Here is a 22,180-nt window from a genome sequence, read left to right as displayed (position 1 = left end):
TTAACACCTCAGAGACACACACAACAGCCCAGGATATCACATGGCCCTGTTGATTGAGAGGGAGGAGTTTCCCCTGCAGCCTGCAGGACACAACACAATGGACCCTTTCAGTTGAATGGGGTATGCTGATTTTGGGTGTGCACTGTAAACAGTCTTCTGGAGAAAGGAGAGGCCTGTGATCTCTGACTCACCAAGCTTCCAGAGGGGGGCCAGACTGGATTGTGGATTCATATTGCAGCAAATATATGTTTAAGTTAAATGCTTCTGAAATATTGTATTAAGCTTACAAAAATTTACAATTTGGAGATCCTTAATATGAGAAATGTACCCACAATTTGAGACCAGACTCAACTCTGTACCATGTTCTGAGGCAAAACCCCATGAATTATGGAGATTGCAGACACAGGGTTTATGCTAGAAAAATGAAAAATTACTGCAATATGTGTAGAGATGTTGCACGGACACAAAGGGGCGTTTCTTCAATAGATTGTAAAATGATGACTCACTCTGACTCACTCTGACACACTATCCCTTCTCAAATCAGGTCACAGAGAATCCTTGACCTATCAAATCATGAGAGGGTTGGACATGCAGAATGAGCCGACCCACCCACTTTCAAAAGACATAAAAAGAGCAACTGAAAGCCAGACAGGGACATTCACTTCCCACTTCAAGCTGATTTCTTGCGGAGCACTTTGCCAGAAGACACCAGATCCAGCACTTAGACTTCAAATCCAGACAGAGACCAGAACTTAGAACTCAGACTCCAGAACTTAAAGCAAAGGCCTAACCCACAAGCTGAGTTCTCTTCAGCAGGCCTCAAAATCCTTTGCAAACTATTCAACCGCCGGGCTGCGCGGTTTGCTGCTTGCTAAGAATCCTGTGTATCCAGAACCGTCAGATCCAATTCAAGAGACCCAGACCAGACCGCTGTGCAGTGCCGAGACCAGAACCAGAGATCCAGATCCGCAGACCAGACCCAGACCAGATCGCTGTGAGCAGAACCAGTACTAAAGACCGTCCATGGCGAGAGAACCAGCCAACCTGACCAGACCCTGACGGCCTATTTCAAATTTATATTGTGAGTACTCAGCTATAACTGTGCCAGAACCAATCTCTTAGTCTAAAATAATCTGATTCAAAACATTTGAACTTGTCCAGACCGCATCATAGGAATCGTGTGTTCAATCTGTCATTTCAAAGCTGTAAAAGTGTAATTTTGTCATTCTGAAGTTTACTTAATTTCAAGAAACTACCTTCTCAAAATCGTCCGTATCTTTGGAACTAGGAACGAGATTTAACTTTCATTTTAAAGCTAAGATTCTAAGCTTTCCAACAAGCCTAAAACCGACTTTCTATTCATTATAGTTTTTCCGTAATCGCGCTCGACGCACTCAGAAAAAGTGCCGCAATTTGTGATTTGGTCCAATTAGCTCCCGTCAAAATACCGCTTTTGCTTGAACTGCTAAAATTTGTTTTCAACCTGCTAATCCCTCATTGTGCATTGCCAGTGTGACTTGAACTAATCTTAAATAGCTATCACCTACCCTGAACCTCCTACAGGGAATTATAATCATTTTATGCATATTTTTCCCTTCTTTGCATACCACATTTAAAGTATTTTGCCTGTGTTTAAAATATTCCCGGTTTCTCTAAGCTTGCTGGGGAGAACGGGAACTGAACTACATTTGATTGTATTCCTGAGAACTGTGTGCTCTCCTTTCCATCTTTTTATATTGCATAGGGGGGGGAGTGAATTGCCACCAGGGGAAAAGGGAACGTATTATCTCTTGTGAAACCCTATCAGTTTATTTCTGTACCGCATTCTTTCAATCATTGTTTTTCCTTGAAACCATAAAAGCATTCTCAGTTACCTTTTCCTTTTTATACCAACTCCTAAGTAATTAAATAAGCGTACAATTGAAATTTTATCCATTGTTGATCACTGTCATATTCTTAAGTGTGATATCAAATATTAATTTATTATAAAAGTGTGATATATATATCTTGTTTAATTTTTCCAATAAACCTTTTAAATTGCAAAACAAACCTACTTCTTGGCTCAGTGAGGTCAGGGGGATTCAAAGAGAGGGGCGTTATATAAGGGTTTATGATCCAGAGTATAACTTGTCATAAAAATATATAAATAAGGGCTTCCCTTTGGGGCGTCCCAGACGAGGCACTGACTTAGTGGGACTGCTGAATTGAAGTCACTTAACAGGATTACTACCTCCTATAGGATACCAAAAGCAGCTTTTATGCCTATTGTCTTGCTTGCTGAAGCTAGGATAGGCTGCCTGGTCATAATCCACACAACCTTTCAATAGCTGGCCAGAGCTCACAGGGTTGGCATGAGTATGATACCAGTTTGATGTGGCTATAATAATTGTGTGAACTATGAGTCACCATACTATAGACCAGGTATGTCTTATTCTTAGAAAGTATCCTACCACCAGATGGATAGGCTCAGATAATTCATGTTTCTGGATCAGAGGTGCTGGAGTTAAATGCAACCTCTGTCTGCAGTGAACTTGTGTCACAGCAGCTGGCAAATAGCTGGCATGTGACCTCGGAACCTGCTGTGTTCCGCAGAAGGACAGGGTATGCATACTAGGAGCCTGACATAGCAGGGCACATGTATGTAATATGCTTTTGGCATGGAGCTCCATGAAAGAGGGTCTGGTTAGCAGACCACCCTTTCTGAGATGAATTACCTGCATCATTTAATTATGTAATAAAATGAAAAGGGCATGGGTTTCTGCACCCTCACCAGATAGCAACCCTTAACAGTATCATATAACTTTAAAGGATATGAGCCTCATTGTGCAAGGGCCGCTTAGTTAGCATGAAGGAAACTAAGAACATGCACTTGAATGCGTGCAGTCTCCTCTGTGCTCTGTGCTAATATCGTTGCATGCACTATGAAGTGTGCAAGCATTTCTACATGCCTCCTGCAATGTATATGCTTGGAAAAGTAATTACATAGATTTCTATTTAATCCAGCAGCTTGTAGTAGTTACTAAAAGCTGCCCGATTCCATAAGCATCCAATGCATTTTCATCAGCATTAAAAATCGGCTGATGGCAGAAATGCATTTGGGATTGTATGGCAGAGCAGATGGGAGTGACTGAATTTTCTATAAACGATTCATGGCCCCGCACAATTATAAAAAAATGTGAACATAACTGTGTTCATAAAAAAATGCATAAACTTATTATCTTTGTCTTTTGTGAATTTCTTTTACAAAAGTGGTCAATTAAAAGGACCCCCGCTATCTCTATGCAGCTAGTAACCTTAAAAGCCATTGATCTGAACACACTGGGTAACTTCTGAAAGTTATCTCTGCACTTCATGGAGCAGGTACACAATCCGCTTCATTTTGTAAAAATGTTGATTGCATGCAGTGAGCAACCAATGTTAGTGCTTAAGTGCTGTTGGGTCCTGCGCAAGCAATTTACAGTGTTCACAAGGCAGAGGGGACAAGGAAAGAGCAAACGTGAGTAGAACTTGCATTTACTCTTCAGTTTTCCTCTCTATCTCAAGAACATGTACATTTCGTCTGAAAATTATGTTTTGCAGGCAATGTGTGCTAATGGACTCCTATGGAATTTGCCTGGTTTGAGAAGGTGCAAAACTGAGATGGATTCCATAGGAATCCATTATTTTTAGACGTGCTTGACCATCAAATGCAGGCGTGAAATGAAAAGCCTTGCCCCCCCCCCCCATGCCTTTCCATTGCTCCATAAGAGGGCAGAGCAAGAAATCTAGGAGTCAATTATGCTTCGCTTTTAGGCCTGCTTTCAACGTACCCATCCATTTAGAATGTTTGTTTTTGCAAGAGAAACTTATGTTGGACAAATACTTGTAGCTCCTCCCGTGGAGTCAGTTTGACACAGTGGCGCCAAGTTCAAATTCATTCTCATGTTATGAAGTTCCTCTATATATATTTCAGATATCACTAAGCTGCTTAGAACAGTTAGAGGGGGAAAGACCCAGAGGGATGCTATATTTTTGTTAAACTTATTTTAGCTGTGGAGGCTTATGTCTTGGGTGTTATTTATGCAGCCAACCTTAATCATAATACCCTTTTGCAGGCCTTCCTCTCGTCTTACTGTTTGAAAAGGTTAACGGTAGGGGGGATTTTAAAACGACCCTGGAGCCCAATTTAGAGAGGCAAGCAACACACATAAAGATACAGGATGGGGGGCAATATCATTATTCCCGCTTTTTACTGGTGCTTTAAGAATCCTTCATGGGCTCCTGTAGAGTGAATGCTTTGAATATGAAACCATCTCTCTTACGCCTTTCTTTTCATGTCACAGGACTGCCACAGAGTAAATCATATTGACGAGTGGTAACAGAAATATGGGTTTCATGCTGGGAAGACTCTTTGCAATGCAGCAAGGGTTAAAATTGCTTTCGAAGGGTGGAATTTCCACATACATTGCAAATGTGATACATTTTTGTTACATAATCAAATCGCCTTCTTTCATTACAATCTGTAAAAGAAATGCCCCCACTAGTGGTGGTCGTGGGCAATATGCACTTTATTTGACATGTGCAAATCAGCCAACTGTACGTGAGAAATCCTGAACAAAGACTTCTCAATGGTTAAGATTTGGAAAAGCCAAAGGTTTTGGCTTGTGTGTCAGTATGGGATTGGCATTTGCCGGGAACTGCCATCATTGTACTACCTAGCCATAAAATGAAAACAGATGGGAAATGGTGTGCTTACCGTGACATATGATATTGTTCCTGGTAATCGCTCGCCTAATACCTGTACACAAGCCAAAGATGCTGGCTTTGTTAATGCTTGTTCTTAACAGGTCTTAAGTGCAAAGAACATATTGTGTAGGTGAAGGCACAACAGTTTACAATTACTGCTTGATAGAGCTGGCTCAAAGAGATCCAGGGAGAATGTGTTTTGGGTCGGGAGGGGCAGCAAGTGGCTGTGATTGGCCATAGGGATTAGCATGGCCATGGGCAGTGAATCACTGGGTAAATAACCCAACAAAACCCACACGCTGCATATCCTTCTTCACATGTCATCTCAACGAAATAGGCACATTTCCTCCATGTGCTGTAACCCACTCAAGAGGAGTTCAATAATGTTTTATCTCTCTGTGTCAGAGAAGAGAATTCCCATTTACATTTTTTGTCCGATTCCTCCTTATAGCCCTGCCTGAAATTCCAGACAGATCTGTAGTGAGCAAGAGTACCAACAGCATTGACAGGCATGTTTTATTTCTTCCTCATCGGTGCATCTACCTTTTGAAGTTCAGAGAGCAAGGGCTCCACATATACATGAACTTGATCCAGGGCTTTAAGTAGGCTGGTGCCAGCCAGGGCTGGGCCACGGGAATCTACGAAAACTTGTTTTGAGGCGGGGCCCGGCCGGGGCCTAGTAATCTACCCTGGCAGCCCCAGCTACTACACAAAAAAGGCTTTTTTTCTACAGCCTGAAGCTCTCGCTCATGTGCGAGAGCTTCAGGCTTCAGAAAAAAAGGTCTTTCAGCCATAATGGTGGCGCCGCACCTGCGAGGCATCCCTTTAATCAAGAGATGCCCGTGGGCCGGCGGCCACCATTATGGAGAAAACGTTAGGCACTGGAAGCAGAGGCCTTGCTTTCTAAATACTTAAGCTCCCGCGGATTCGTGGGAGTTTCATTATTTAGAAAAAGGCCTCAGCTTCCAGTGGCCTCACCTTTCAGCCTTAATGGTGATGCTGCCCCTCGCCAGCTGGAGAAGGCCAACGTCACCATTAAGGCTGAACAGGCGAGGCGCTATTCCCTGCCAGGCAAACCTATTGAAAATAAACACAGAGGGGAGAGGTCGCTGATGTCTACAAAGGCTGCCTGGCAGGGGTGCAAGTAGCCCATTGAGCCGGGGCTCATCAGGGGGCGTGGCCTAACGGCCCAGCAGGACCCCCGCCATCAGGCCACTCCCCATGATGAGCCCCGGCTCATTTTGTAGTGCCACTTAAGGCACTGACTTAATCACTTAGGTTCAGCACTCATGTGCTCATAAATTAAACTAGCAATGTGAAAAGTGTTCCATTGAGCATGAACAAAAACGAAAACAGCTTGTTCTATGGGCTGTAAGCCACTGAAGGGTACCTTAATCACAGTATAGCGTTCTGCGCCACATCAGAGGAAAGCAGCCATTTGTATATCAATCTGTTGCCATCCATAAAGGCAGTCACACTCAAAATACCAGGCAAATCTTGTTGGGTAAGAGTGTTAACAGCCACACTAGACAAACGTTTCTGCCTCAATGGGTGCCATCAGGGAGGACAGCTTCCTCTGTATGCAAAGGCAGGAAGGAAACCATGCCTGCACCACTGCCAAACTCATTATGGTGAAACCTCAAGTGATTGCAAAATGGACAAATATCAGCATGTCTCTACTAGAATGAACAGTTGCTAAAATGGCTTGTTCCACAGGCTGAGATCCACTGAGGAGAACCTCAATCATATCATATTTTGCTCAACTCCTTTAAAGCAAAAGTGATCTTCCCACCTGTCTCTCCTCTTGTATTTCCTTTCTTCTTTGTATTTTCAACCTTAAAGCCTAGAAATTCTGTTCAATAACGACTAGAAGGTCCAACAGTTTATCACATCCATAGCCACGACTTGCGGCTAAGCCTATTGGACATTCACAAAATCACTTTCCAATTCAATATCAAATAAACCGTGATCTCAACCACCACTCCCAGCGGGCTGGATTACTGCATTAGTGTCCTCGTCAGTTTTTCACTCTACGCAAATTATCCAGTTAAGTTATGTACGGTTGTCTGGTCCAGTGGTTGTCTTTTCAGGTTATCGCATGGAGTGACCTGCCTTCAATCATATGTCAGGGCATACACGGTGTACTTCAGCTATCTGGTTTCATATATAGCTTGTAATTCCGGTGACCTCACTAACATCATCAGACCCGCTAACTCTGTAGCTCGGTTGGTCACTCAAGGGACCACCAATCCATGTTCAGAAGAAAGCAGTTGAGTTCATGGTGTACTGCAGAAACGTCACCTAGAGGGACTAGATAATTCTGAAACGAGTTTCAGAGTCTACCCTCAACTAACCATTAGCGACGTCGGATTGGACGTGACAAGCATTAACAGACTGCCTGTGCGTCAGCGAACAGGGAGAATAGAGCACTGATGATATCCCGTAGGACAAACATAGATCACCAGAAGATTCATAGGCCCTGTCAGAACAGTCTACGTTTTCACTCCTTACTATTGGTTGTCCTCCCCCTCCCCCTTTGCATGTTTTGCCTTTTTTGTAAATGTATTTGGAGAATGCATTTGTTTTTGATGCGATTTTAACAAGATGCATCTAATAGTACAAATTTATTGTTATATGCATGTCTTATTTTGATGCATAAACAAAACGAGTCTGCAATGATTGTATTTCCATGGCTCGAAATAGTAACAAGTGTATGGTTACAGGATCTACAAATAACTTGAAAAAAGATTTAAAAATAATAAAACGAAGGGGAAGTACAAATAGCTATCGAAGTAAAAAGAAAAGAAAAAATGTTTTCTTTTAAAAGTAATTTGGTTTTTTTCACACTTATGTAGTCCCCTTTTGAAGTATTGCATTACTCAATACGGTTTAGAAGGGAAAGAAGCATTGAGTATCACTTATGGGTTTTTTCCAGAATAACGTATACACTCAATATTAATGGAACCTGCTTATTAGGACATTGAGTGTTATACAAGTATTCATAGCAACCAGTGTGTCACACTATGGGGACAATGGAGCTTTTGACGCCAATACTTGTAAGAAGCTACACATGTATTTTTACTATAGAAAATGTTTCCATGATCTTCTAACCAATGCCAGTGATACTCATCGATACACGAGCATTCATGCAGTATGCAGACCCACTGTTAAAAATAAATAACCTTCTAAACGCAAGTATTTTGAAAAAAATGAGTATTATAGCTGTGCTTGTTAATGCTGGAAGAAGTTCAAAAATGATTGACTTGTTATGATTTGTGACATACAGCATACAAAACGAAATGATTAATACTTTGCACGTTTAGAGTTCTCAGTGATGCACTAAAACTAGTTTTTATATTTTATTTGCATCTAAGTTGACGGTGGAGTCACCTCCCAAGGAAGTTATTGGCTACTGTGTCCAAACCTGGAACCCTGTAGTTCCATCCTTTACTATTCAGAATGAGGACAGAGAGAACATACTTAAGATCCGTGGCCCATTGTTCTTACTCGGCTGTTGTGGAAATGTGACGTTTAAGGTATGTTTATCATCACAGAATCTGCATTTGAAAGTGATTACCTTCCTGTTCCATTTGCCATCTTAACTTCATTTCTTTAAACACACGCTAATCCTTTGCTTTCTACAATGAAGTCAAAGAAAAAAGTGCAGTTCGCAGTGCGATCCTAGAATAGGGTTTTTAGTTTTAAAGGTGCAATGATGCGGAATGTTAGAAATACACCAGGGACCACCATGGAGGGCTGGGAAAAAGACACCAAACAACACTAATTCTCCATGTTAAAACATTTGTGAAACGCTATTTTTGGGGATAACTATTCAAAGATACACTATTTGTAAGCAATTTTAAATGCACCTTGCGGATTGTAAAATACTAGGAATGAAAGAGGAATTGTTGTAAATAATAGAGGTATTAAGGAACATCAATACATACAAAAAAACGTATTAATAAGTACACATCTCATACCACAATTACAGAAATATATATTATTTTAATGATATTTAAAAATCATCTTATTAGTCACATCGTATACATACATTATGCAATTATGCAAACTGTAAAGGGTAAAAGCATTTCTGGTAGCATACAGAAAACTACATACATAGGACACAAATTATGAATGAATCTGTGTAAACAGTCTTGGCAGATGATTTTAGCTAATACCAGACTCACAAAGACTTTAAGCCAATCCCAATATAGGTAATACATAAATACAATAATCATCACACTTAATGCAGTAAATTAACACATTATTCATATATGTGACGAGAATCTAAACGAAATATTTTGGCTGGTGGCATTGATTCACAAAAAATCTGAGGCTAACAAGTCGCCTGAAAGTGCGCAACCAATCAGTGACTAATTACCTACCTGCTGCTAAAAGCTCTTATGGCAGCAAATTTGCTACATTTTCTGTGGTCTACTACTTTCCACGAAGAACAATATAGTTTAATCTTCCTCAGGGCCTAGCCTCATCTTCCTCAGGGCCAATCTTGACTTATTCGATCTAGAATACAAAGTAATACTCAGAAATAATGTTGGTGGCAATACCACCATAGAATAAACATAAACACATATACCAGTTCCAAAGACTGTACCTCTATCATCCGCACCTCGTAGTGGCATGTGGGTCCGGAACCTAAGCTTTCAAGAAATCTGTTAAGTGCAAGAAATCACTTTTAGCACCGTGAACTCATGTGTGCTTATAATGCAACTGATTGGGCTTCAAATCATAAATAACTTCATGTAAGGCAGTGGGAAACGTGGGAATCCTTGTTTTTCATTTACTGGTGATTCGGTCCCAACATGCTTTTCCAATTGTGGGCACTGTGGAAACAGAAGACACCTCTGCACCACAGGCTACAAAGATCCAAATCATAATGCTTAAAACATTGCTTCACTTATTCATTTATTTTTGCATTTATAAAGCGCACATAACCCAGAGGAATCAAGGCGGTATTGCAGGAACCAGTTACATGTGGCCATTTGGCAATTGAAACTTACAATCAGAAAGATACACAGCTGCATACAGACAAAGGTGGCGTGTTACATGCAGAAATGGGGAAAGGGGGATCAGGCAAGGTACAGGGTCATCCACTATGTGAACAACCTGGTTTTAAGAGCCCTGCGGAAAGCCCAGTAGGATTCTTCGGCTCTTAGCGCATGGAGAAGGGGTTCCATTGTTTGGCTGCAATGGTTGGAAATCTTTAACCCCTGCTTTCACGTGTTTACATTTAAGCTGGACCAGCCGATGGGTGTAAGGAACTCTAGTGGGTCTAGACGAGAGGGTCTTGGAGATTTTCTGGGAAAAGTAAGGCAGGGCAGATCCAGAGATGTACCTGTGGGCGATGGAGTGGATCTTGAACATAATCCTTTCTTGGATTGGGAGCCAATCAACGGCTCTCCTGGCAGCCGAGACGTGATCAATTTTAGGAATGTTTAATGCTGCTCGAAGGGCATTATTTTGGATCGTCTGTAGTTTCGCTATGTTGTGTGCAGACGTACCAGCAAAGAATGCATTGCAATAGTGTAGCCTGGCATCTACCACAGCCCGTGCAATAGTTAGGCAGCTATCACTAGATAGGAAAGGTCTGGCGGAATTTATCAATTTGGTAGTGAATGCTGCTGAGAAGGAAATCATATTCACTTGGTGAGTCAGTGATAGGGTAGAGTCGAGTTAGACTCCCAAAGTTTTCACTGTCAGGGAGACGGTGATCAGAATACCGTCAATGTTGAATGCTGAGTAGCGTGGGTCGAGTTTTTTTAGCACCGCTGATTGTCCAACGAGAAGGATCTTAGTCTTCTCGTCATTCAGGCAAAGGCCAAACGTTGCCATCCAGGCTTGGATGGTCGCGTAGGGTGAGCTCAAGGTGTCAGCATCATTGGAGTAGATTCCCGATAGGGGCAGAAGAATATGTGTCTCGTACGTTATGCCGAAGGAGTCCAGGAGGTCAAAGAGTGGTTTAGTAAATATGTTATATATAGCGTGGGAGAGACACAGGATCCTTGTGGAACTTCACATTTGATTGGAACTGGTGGAGCACTTGCATTTTCACAAAGACCCTCATAGCTCTTTCTTCTAAGAAGGAGGCGATCCAGGTCGTAACTTTAGGTGAGAATGATGCTGAGGTGGTCAGATGATGGCAAATAATGTTGTGGTCGACTAGAGTGAACGATGCCGATAGGTCAAGGAGGAGTAGCAGTGCTGGTTTCCCTTCATCTCTGAACTGATTAAATTGTTTTTTGAGGTCTAGGAGTCCTAATTCAATGCCATGGCCTGGACAGAAGCCAAACTGTTGGATTCCCAGGATGTGGTTGGTTTCAAGGTGGTGCCGGATTTGGGCATATGCTGCTCTGTCTAGGATATTTAGTAAGAAGGGCACTGTGGTGATCAGCTGGTAGTTGTTGGGGGGGGTCAAGAGTAGGGTTCTTTAGTAGGGGGAGAGCCCATGCTTCCTTAATGCTGTATGGGACTGTGCCTGCCTCCAAAGAGGCATTCATGAAGGCTGTGAAGAAGGGTGTAACGGCTTCCGCACAATCTTTGATGAGTGGCAGGAGAGACATCGTCTTTGCATCTCGAGGCTTTGAGACGCCTTAGGATGTGAAGTGTTTTCAATTTGGTGACTTTATGGAAGCAAAACAGTGGGATGCTTAGGCTATTGGTCATGGGAGGGAGAGTGTCTCTAGTGGCTAGTTGCAGGTGTTTCAAAGCAGATTGTTCAGTGAAAAATCCTTTGTGTAGTGTCCATTTTTTTGTAGCAAAGCTTTTTGAAAATTAGTACACCATGCTTTGTCTTTCATAAGTGTAGAGGGTGGGGTGCTACCCAACTTTTCACACCCATCAGCATACACAGGGACCACTCCACCACCGAGGGAACTCAAACACTCAAGCTGTTTTTAGTCCTACATCCACGTGCTCACATCATGCGTGATTGTACGCGTGATATCAACTAGAGCATTATATGGGAAACCCAAGTTAGCCCAAACTAGTGGCCATCATCCATGTGCCTGAACTCAAGCATTAGTTCTACCTACATGACTAAGCCTGAGACGGAACTGTGTTGGTGATGCCTTTTTAGGCCCAAGCCACCTTTTACATGAGCCCCATCCTTCTGTGTAATAATATTTTGTGAAGTTTACATTACCTGGCGATCCATAGGACATGCCAGGAACACAGAATAACTAGTATTTACATCCAAGGGCACAGAGTAACAGCCGAGCAAGGGCCACTCCTGGTAGTTATAACAAAAATCTTAGAATAACCCATTCAATTCCAAAAGGTCATGGAGACCACGTATATGTGTACGCAAAATGTAGATCCAGACTTCAGTCCGGTAAGTACAATGGAACTTGTGGACAAGAGTCAAATACCAGAGAAAGCCCTTCAGTTAGATTTCACGTTCAACTGTACACAGATTGTGACTGGTATGCCACAAACACAGCATTCAGGTAGACCTTATCAACAGCACAGTCTTGTGGAAGATAATCGAGCAGGAAAATGTGCAGCCGAGTGGAACTCCTGCACTCCACCAGGGGTGGTGCATGCAGCGGGATAGTCACTACATGCCTGACAATACATATATGAGAGAGAGATAGGAACAGCATGGGATGGAAGGCATGTCGTGTGGCGATCAGTGCCATTGTGAGTGCACACACTTCTCCCCCTGTGCCTCGCCTGTAGTGCAAATCTACTGGTCCCTCAAACATGCTGGAATCATGTAACGATGTACAGATCAGTGGCAGTAGTTGGTCCTCATGGTGCCAGTTGTATTGTTTACCAATGGACTACAGATCACAGCCAATGATATATTCATCTAGCTTTAATCAGTCTTCTCAAGTTAGACCATGACAAACAGTAGACTACGAAGCTGGGTGTTGGTGGGCTGCACAGGGATCAGATCAAGAGGTAGGCAATGCGTTTGGATGTAGAGCTACAGGAGGACATGCAGCATTCTAAAATAGGTTTAGATCCAATTCATTTCAATTTTTTTGCAGATATGGTGGGAGATGGTAGTCTATTTAAAAAATCATGAAAAGTATTAATGTTTATGTTTAATTTAAACCATGCGTGTTTTGGCTGACAATGTGTGCTCTCATGCTCACAGAAGTTTAGAGAGCAAAATAAACCAAATTAACACTACACACATTAAGACAAAAAATATATACACAACGTATACAAATATATAACCAATCCAGCCACTTCATCACAACTCATTTAATCAAATTCTAAAAGTCTACTTTCTTTCAATACAGAAATAGAATAACCAAGCAAAGTAAAATCTTTTCCCCGATCAAGGACGATTTTACGGTGTATTGAATCACATGTCACAGCGAGGGTCAATATTAATTCATGACCCGTCCTCATTCTTAACCACAGCTCATCTGAATTTAAAAATCTTACATCATGCACAAATCTCCTAAAAGAATGATGCCTTAAAATGAAGGTGCCACTACATTCTACATGTCTCACAACTACTTCTTTCTTAGCGTTCCCTCAAAATCTATTTTTCAGTGAAGTACTGGGGCCCTTTTCTTCCATTGTGTGTAGCTGATTTATGCTGATGAACAGAAAGAGTCTTATTGTTTTCAGCAAAACACGCCACACGTGGCTGATTAGTTAAATACAAGGGAAAATTGCCAGAACTTTAGTGACATATATTCAGCATTTGTATCCCATCCCTGATGATACATCTTCTTTCTACTCTCTGGCATAATTCGTTTTTCTTCTTCTGTTGCAGCGACCAATCTATTGGAGTAGGCAATACATGTATAAAGTCCGTATGTCTTTGTCAAAAGTCAATCATTCACAATTACTGTTCCACAAGGCAACCTTACTAATGCCTAGTAGCAGACCATCGTTTGTCTTTATAACTTAAACATAGGGACTGAAGCTGCTCAGCTTTGCTTGAGAAATGAGGGAAAACAAGCTGGGTCCCTCGCACACACATTGTATTGGAATCTTTTCTGGCAATACTAAAACTTGTTTCCAAATTGTCCTCCTAAATGGGTTAACCATTTCTCTGGCAAATGGTTTCTGCATTCAATCCCATAAAAGATTACCAGAGTAATGTTCTGTTTGTCACATTGAATGGTTCATGTTCGAAGGCTCTGTATTGATGCTCTAATAGTTTCATGGCTCCCACCACTGTCTGCATCTTTGTGGTAGCTACATTCTTAGTCATGTCTACCTAACGAAATACAAATTCTCTACGTTTTCTAAAATGGCATTGGCTATATTTAAAGAAAACATTGCTTTTTCCTTTTTGAAGTGAAGTAAGCCGTCTTGGATTTATCTGCATTCCATTGAAGAAAACATTTAACTGCAAAAGTGTTTTTTGCATTTATACTACTTTGCAAACCAAGAGGAATATGATTTAGAACAACATCAATTGTGTAGGGCATTTATACAATGTATATTTTAAAACCTTATTTTTCAACCAATCAATCAGGATTTATTTCGGATTTGATTCCATGAAAGCTATGTTAAAACCAAAACAGTAATCTATAAAAAACACAAAATTAAAAAGAAATACATGCAATTCAGAACATCTTTGTTCTTGCAGCATTGGAAGTCTCAAGGGTAACATTTATATCTACTTTCATAATAAATACTTATGAAAGGACATACAATCGGTTCATCGTACCAGCCATCATCGCGTTGGAGCATTCTCTGTTCAATGTTACTCCGTGTTTTCCAGCAATGCATTCAATGCAGTTGAAACATTAGGACACACCCTTTCCTAAGTGCCCATGCTCTATGTCTGTATCTAGTAATGGCATAAATTCCAAAATTGCTGTTGGTGGGCTTGCACAGAGTAAGTGTATCAGTTAGCATCAAATTGAAAATGTATTTAAAATCAGCTTTAGGAAAAGTGCCCTCAAATCTCTGTATAAAGGAAAGAGAAAAAAACATTGAGAAATATTTTCCTTACCCACTGTGAAAATTGTGCACATGTCTGTATCGGCCATGTGCCAAGCAAATTGAATTGCAGTTAAAGGTAATGTACCTAATCGAAATCTAATATAAAGTGACCGTGCATAATGAGGGGTTATCACGTCCAGATAAGTTTCATACCCAAGTGTCTGTTTACAGGTCTTCCCTTTCAATAATCTATTTTGTGACTGCTGTAATATTGTCTTAGTGTTATTATCGATTCCTTGTGGGTTGAGCCACAGTTCTTTATGGGCTAGCGAGGTCAGCATTGTACTAATATGCCTACTCTAAGGAAGGCTTGACCCATTGCTTTGAGACAAGAGGTCCATTATCGCCTCTCTACATTTGCCCAGGTATGGGGAGGCCCACAGTAGCGTACAAAATCATGGATATGCTTTGTACTACTTTCGGGTAGATTCAGAACCTTTTTAAGGATTTGTTCTCAACTATTTCTAGTCTAGACGATATCACATATCTCCATAGTTCTGCACCGTAGACTGCAGCTATCCTGGCCTTCATGTTAGATGATATCACATATCCCCATAGTTCGACACCATAGACTGCAGCTATCATGTGCTATATTTGTATGGCTGGGGAGACTGCACCACTTCCGCGTTTCAGAGAAAATGTCAACACAGCATTGCTAGACCTTTGCAGGGTGGGTAGAGATTTTTCTATTTGACCTGACCAACTACTGTTGCTCATAAACCTACAGCCCAAACAGTCGAAGCTATCTACTTACTCAATTTTGTGGGTTTCCTCGTAATATGGAGTCTGTGTTTAGTTTTCTTTTTAGGCGGTCTGAAGACCATTATTTGGTCTTATCAAAATGTAATTGAAAGCCCATTTTTAATGCAGCCTTTGTACCACTTGATTCTTTAATCCAAATGGGGTCAAAGAGATGAAGATTGCATTGTTTGTAAGTAAGAGTAACAGGATTTTGTTCTGCTCCAAACTGGGCGATTCAAACTGCATCTTTACCAACTTGGTGATTAATCCATTTTTAAAAATGCAGAATAAAGTTGGTGGAAGGACGCATCCATGTCACATCCCCTTTATGAAATCCATTGGAAAGGTATGTCCCCAGACCTTGTTCAGCATACTCTAGCTGTATTATTTTTTATAAAGACTCAGGGGGCTGAAAGTAGTTGAATAGGAATATTTCATTCTTGCAAGGCTTCCCAAAGTGTGTCTCTCCAGACCCCATCACCAGCACTTTTCAAGTCAAAGAACACTGTATACATATTCATCCGCAGAAACACATATTTGTGGTGTAATAAGAAAAGCCTAAACAATTGATCAACTATGCTTAGGCCTGGCTGAAAGCCAGCCTGGAGATGGGCAATTATCTTTACATGGCATACCCAGTCATCTAGATGGAATAATAAGGATCTTGCATAAATCATGCCCGCAGCGTCAAGCAGAGAGATTGGTCTATAGTTGGTAGGATCCCCACTGCCGTCTTTTTTGTGCCCATGTACAATAGTCACTGTCATCCAAGAGCTGAGAACTTCACCTGATTCTATAATTGCATTAAATAGACAGTAACTGACAAACATCAGATGCATTCTTAAATATTTCAACAGGTATCATGCCGGCCCAGGAGCTTTTCCTCACTTCTGCAGGTTTATTGCTACGTCAATCTCTGTCAGAGCCCTAGTTGTTCCGGCCGGGGTGCTACACCGTCAGTGTTACTCTCACCATATATGGACCCTTCAGATTCTGAGTATAGTTTGGTGAAATAATTCGAGCAAACCATTTCCGGATGTTGCCGTAGACAATATTTCTGTCCTCTAATGCTACTAATGTCACCTTCTTCGAGAAAGCCTTGCTATCTTTATTGCCAAGAAAAGGGCCCACATTCAGGCACGGGTATCAGGTGCATCCAATAACACGGCTGAACTTTTCAAAATCTGCAGGGTGCTAGCCAACCCTTCTGCAGTCTCGTCCTCCCATCTTCCTTCCCAGGCCCTCTGTAGTTCACTGGCCACAACACTGCCACCCAAACTCAGGACATCCTGAACACCATTGTTACTCACCCACCAAACCCAACCCAGACCCCCTTGCCACCTTTGGCCACTCACCCTTCCGCCTTCTCCTCCTTCATCCCTGTCACACCTAAAGATGTTAACAGAGTTGTGCGCTCTATGAAGGCTTCTTCCAAACAGGTTCCCCCCTGCTCATCCAGAACCTTCAAGGACAACATTGGCTCTCTTGCTCCTGCAATCACTGATTTCTGCAACCACTCTTTTGCCACTGGCTCTTTCCCCTCCTCGCACAAGCACTCCCTGTGCGCCCACTATTGAAAAAGTGTTCAGCAGACCATACATGTCCATTCAACTACCACCTTATTCCAATCACCCCCTTCCTGGGGAAACTGCTGGAGAAGCTGGCCTTGCCCCAACTCAACATGCACACTGAACTTGTCAGTGGTCTCCACGATCATCAATCTGGATTCCGAGCATCCAGAGGCAAGGAAACTGCTCTTCTGAACACCAATGAAGAACTGCTCGCATCCCTGGACTCCAACTCTCCAGCTGTGCTCATTCTACTTGATCCCTCTTCTGCCTTTGACACTCTCAACAATTCCATACAAAGGATCCACGATACCCATGGCATCTCAGAACGGGCACTGGAATGGCTGACCTATTTCCTAACTGACCGCTCTTTCCATGCCATCTTGGGCACCTTCTCCTCTCCTACTTCCATCTCAACCTGTGGTGTACCCCAGGAATCTATCCTCTCCCCCTGGCTCTTTAACATCTACCTTGCTCAGCCAGCACGACTCATCTCATCCTTCTTCCCCAACTTCCAGTGTTATGCAGATGACACTCAACTCCTTTTCAGACTTCCTGTTGACTCACCCTCACCTTCCTTAATCCCTGACTGCCATCCAGGCTCTGTGCTCTTCCAATGATCACTGCCTCAATGCCAGCAAAACTGAGATCCTTCCGATTGGGACCCCTGCTCCCTCCTTCTTCCCTTCTCTCTGGCCTCCCACCTTGGGCTCTCCCCCCGCTACTTCTTCTGAAGCCAGAAACCATGGAGTTATCATTGACTCCTATTTATCCTTCCTCCCTCACACGCAGGACATTGGTAAGAAGTCCCACTTCCAACTCGTCCTTCTCAAAAGAATTCTCCCATTTCTTACTTTCCCCCAGAAGCTCAATGTTTCCTGAGCCCTTGTTCTCTCTACGATTGACTATTGCAACAACCTCCTCCTCAATATACCTTCTAACACTCTGTGACCCACTTCAGCTAATCCAAAATAGAGCAGCAAGACTTATCCTTGGCCGTAAGCCTAGGGACAGCATCTCTCCTGTTCTAAAAAGCCTCCACTGGCTCCCAGTTGCTGAAATAACTTCATTGAATTTTGTCTCACACTGTAAACAGGCTGAGAGTCCAAGGACAAGTTGGGAGGGATGTGAGTTAATGGCCGGCTCTTTATTGCAAGGAACGCGTTTCTCAAGGAATGAATGCCTGGTCACAGGCAACAAGTACTGCCTCATCAGATTGGGAAAATAATACACAGGGCCTCATTATAAGAGTGGCGGAATGGGTTAACGGGTGCCGCAAATGGATGCGGACCCGTTAAACCCATTCCGCCTGATTACGAGGTCCCCTCGCGGGACCCGGTAAAGACACCTGGTAAAACCATTAGGATGTTCCGTTCTTTCCCTGTACTTCCTGTTTTTCTGTGCTAGTGTTTTCTGTCTTTTTGTTTTGGTTCCGTATTTAACAACGCCCCTTATTTTGTACCAACGCGTTGCAACCCATTGCTCCTTGCTCCGGGTGTTACCGCTGTATTTTTTGTGCCTTTTTGGTCATTCCTTGCCTAGCGGGTCTCGCCCCGCTTTCCTTTGCCTCCTTTTATCCCTTCTTCCTTGCTCCCTTGCTTCCAGTGTTTTCCGTAGTACGCTCCTTCCTTTCTAGGAACCGGCTTCAGTTTGACGCCTCCCTATTTTTCGTTGCTTGCTGCTACTCATACTTTCTTCTGCTTTCCTGTCCCCCTTTCCTGTCCATATTTACCTTTCTTGCGGTTTTCTTACCGCACGGGTATCTTTTCGTTACCCGTACACCATCTGTTTCCTGCCGTTTACTTCCTTCTTACTTTCCTTACCTCCGTTCCCTGTAGCTGTCTGTTTCCTTCCTTGTTTCCCTTCCTTTACGGAATTCCACTATGGGACAGGTCCGCTAGACAGGTCCGGTCTTCCATCTGCTACAGGTGCCGCTTACCTCACCCCAGGAGGACTGTCAACTACAGAACACTTATCGGATTCCCAGTCCGTCTTCTTTCCATTGCTGGAAAAAGGGAACTCTTACTGACAACTGCTACAACAGACATTGGAGTTTGTGCCTTCCATCTACTCCTCCTTACCATCAACAAGAGAGTTTTTTTTTTAGCTCTTGCTTTTTTCCTCTCATTGGCGTCCTCGGGAGTGGGTCCTGTCTCTCCAGGGTATCAGGGTGGCTTCCATCTGAGGGCGGCCATATCTCTTCTCAAGAAAAAAGCCGCGGATTAAGAAAGGCCGAAAACAGAAACCATCATCCGAGGATTCAGGTGAGTAGGAGAGGGATCTGGAAGTTTGTTTACCGCAACCTGCGAAAGCTAATTTTGACAAATATAGAGAAATTAGCAGAAATGATGGTCCAGGAGCAGTGATCAGTAGTGGAACAGTCATGTTTTTTCTAGAAGGGCATTCATTGCAGGAAGGGTACTAGAAGGCAGTTTATCAGCGCTGGCAACATTTGGCAAGATAGGGAGATACATGGTGAGCAGGAGCAGATGGTGGGAACAGGGAATGAATAGAGGAGGTGTGTGACATGTTGCTTCATTGCCTATTGGTCCATTTCAGCCCCAATTGTCTGAGGTAATATGTCCCAATTGAAATGAAACCCTTTATCGAACTGCTTTCCTGAGATGGGATTGGAGAATTTCTTGGTCTGATCAAGGGGAGTGTGACTATGTGGTGTAGATGGTGATCTTTTATGATGAGATGGACTCTGACAGTAGTATTTGAACAATTAATAGAGATGTTTAGGTGGCTGGCGACGACCATCCAATCACCTTGCTAGGATGATATTTCTGTTCCACTTTTATTAACATATGCTAATTTTCTTATTGTGGCTATAAAATGTTGGGCCTGCAAGGGCCCGGTTGAAGTTGGTCAGGAGGTACAAATACGTTTTGTATTTTTCCTGCATGTGGTGCACTCCTTTTTTAGTTTTTGTGGATTGCGTTTTCCCTTGCTTTTTGGACCGAAGTTGGGAGCGCCTCAGCTCTACAACTCATGGGCCTCATTACGAGTTTGCTGGTGTGGTAATTACGTACTGGCAAGTTTCTGCACCAGAAAACTACAGGTTTGCCGGTGAGGGGGCCTGATTTACCTCCAGCCAAGAGCAGGCAAGGCTGGCACCCCACCAGCAAAAAACAGCCGGTATTACCGGTGCCGGTAATACAGGCAATCCCCCATGGAGTCCTATAGGACTCCATGGAATGTGAATTAACCACCCTTGCTGGCACTTGGTCTGCCGGAATTATCAGCAGATAACAAGTGCCGGTAATTGTAATTGTTTTGTGGTATCCCACCGGATTTCCAGGCGGGATACCAACAAACTTGTAATGAGTCCCATTCTATTTTCAATTAAGGAAGTGGAAGCTGCCATTTGGATTTCTAGAAGTCGACTGGAGATCACTATGTCTTTTCATCAACAACAAAAAGGGCAGATGCGCTCGCCTGTCAAGCTCTAATTCTGAAGAGGAAATATTGCAAATTTACACCTAAACCCCTCATAGATTTCTACACAGCGAAAGTGGTGCCTATTCTGACTTATGGTAGCGAGTCTCTGATAGACTTACCAGTTGAAACCTGGGTGCCGGTGAAAGGGTCTTTTGGGAAAAAAGTACTGGGGCTACCCCGCTCAATCCCTATCCAGGTGGCAAGGAAAGAGCTGGGACTGGGCTCACTTAAATTAGCCTCGGACTGGAAAACCTTGTCTTTTTGGAAAATGCAATGACCCATGCCCCCCGCTTCTGACTAAAGGGAAAAAAAAACAACAAAACCCTAAATAGGTGGGAGAAGAACTGTAACCAACTACTTAAAGACATAGATTGCTCAATGATCGACCTATGGACAAATCCTGGAAAAGTGAAAAAGAAAATGCGCGAATTGGACTGGATACAGACCTTGACTGAAGTCACTAAATTAAAGCTACATAATCATTTGGGGGCAGAATCAAGGAAAAGAGGGGATGTCCAGCTATATCTATGGAAATGTCCCAATTCCAGAATCAGGTCTACTTTTCTGAGCATTTGCTTTAATCGGCGTAGCTCTAATGAAATGATTACGGCACGATCTAAAGAAGAAAAACATGCATTTGCCTGTAGGTTCTGTAACCAGGCAGAACTAAAAGAAACGCATGGCCATCTTTTTACTACCTGTCAGCTTTCGCTCTGAAACGAGAGGAGTATTTTGGACATTTTTTCTGACAGATTCGTATTATTGACAAGTGAAGATTGGTGGAGCCTTATGCTGGGGGGCAGACAAATGTCATTGATAATAGCGATGGCTTAATTGTACTGGGATGTACTAGAAGCCCCCCTAGGCGGTAAAAGATGACGGAATGATCACCATCTGAATGGTTTTCACTGGCAGAAAGACTCATGTAGACAAGGAATCTATATTGCTCTGTCCCTCTGCTGTGTCTCTTTGTTCAGTCTTTTAATTGTGTACTAGAGGAAATGAAATGGAATGCTTTGGATGATATGTGATACCTTTGCAAAAAATAATGTTTTCCCTTTAAACACATAAAATGCAAATAAAAAAATTCAAAAAGAAGGTGCCATTCTAAAACAGAAGCTAACCATTGTCTGTGGACAGACGCCATACCTGCTGACTTTTTACACGTACAAATTGATCTCTGGGCACCTGTTCTGACCCTTTGCTTCAATGCCATATGCAAGTCTAAGTCCATACCACAATCTTGGAAGTCAGCAATTATATATCCAATATTAAAAAAAAAACCTTAGAAGCTCTCCCGTATCGTAAAGACCCATCTCATTGTTAGACTCTATTTTTACAATATTTGGTGGACCTCTCCTTACCAGACTGGAGCACTGGGTACAAACCAAACAAATTCTTTGTAACATCCAACAGGGATTCAGAGCGGGAGTCGGCATGAGTGAGTAAGAATTACATTTGTACATGATCATTGCCAACTCCTTTTACTTGAAACACAAACCAATATATTTGGCTTTTAGGGACTTGAGCACGGCCTTCAACAAAGTAAATCAAACAGAGCTTTGGTCCATGCTCAGATCATTGTATTGTCCTTCTGAATAAGTCAACTTGTTGATTAGTATCCAAGATAATACCATGGCATGTGTGAGGAGTGGGGATGGTGGTCATTGTATTGAATTTTAAAGATTGTTAAAGGTGTCTAACAGGGTTGTGTATTGGCCCCATTGCTTTTTTCCCATTATCTAAATGAGGTACAAGAACATCTG

The 22,180-nt window shown here is 42.5% G+C and overlaps 1 protein-coding gene across 1 annotated transcript in view; it reads left to right on the top strand.

Annotated features, from left to right (window-relative positions):
• Window positions 1-22,180, top strand: part of LOC138493214 (phospholipid scramblase 1-like) — a 562,563-nt gene that overhangs the window by 410,165 nt on the left and 130,218 nt on the right. The window contains exon 6 of the mRNA XM_069620366.1: window positions 8,100-8,261. Within this exon, the coding sequence (XP_069476467.1) occupies window positions 8,100-8,261 (162 nt within the window). The remainder of the gene's footprint in view (window positions 1-8,099; window positions 8,262-22,180) is intronic.

Source organism: Ambystoma mexicanum, chromosome 10, assembly GCF_040938575.1.
Source record: "Ambystoma mexicanum isolate Mex_15411 chromosome 10, UKY_AmexF1_1, whole genome shotgun sequence".
Lineage (NCBI taxonomy): Eukaryota > Metazoa > Chordata > Amphibia > Caudata > Ambystomatidae > Ambystoma > Ambystoma mexicanum.
Note: the sequence above shows the minus strand (reverse complement) of the source record. Positions and strands in the feature narration are given on the sequence as shown.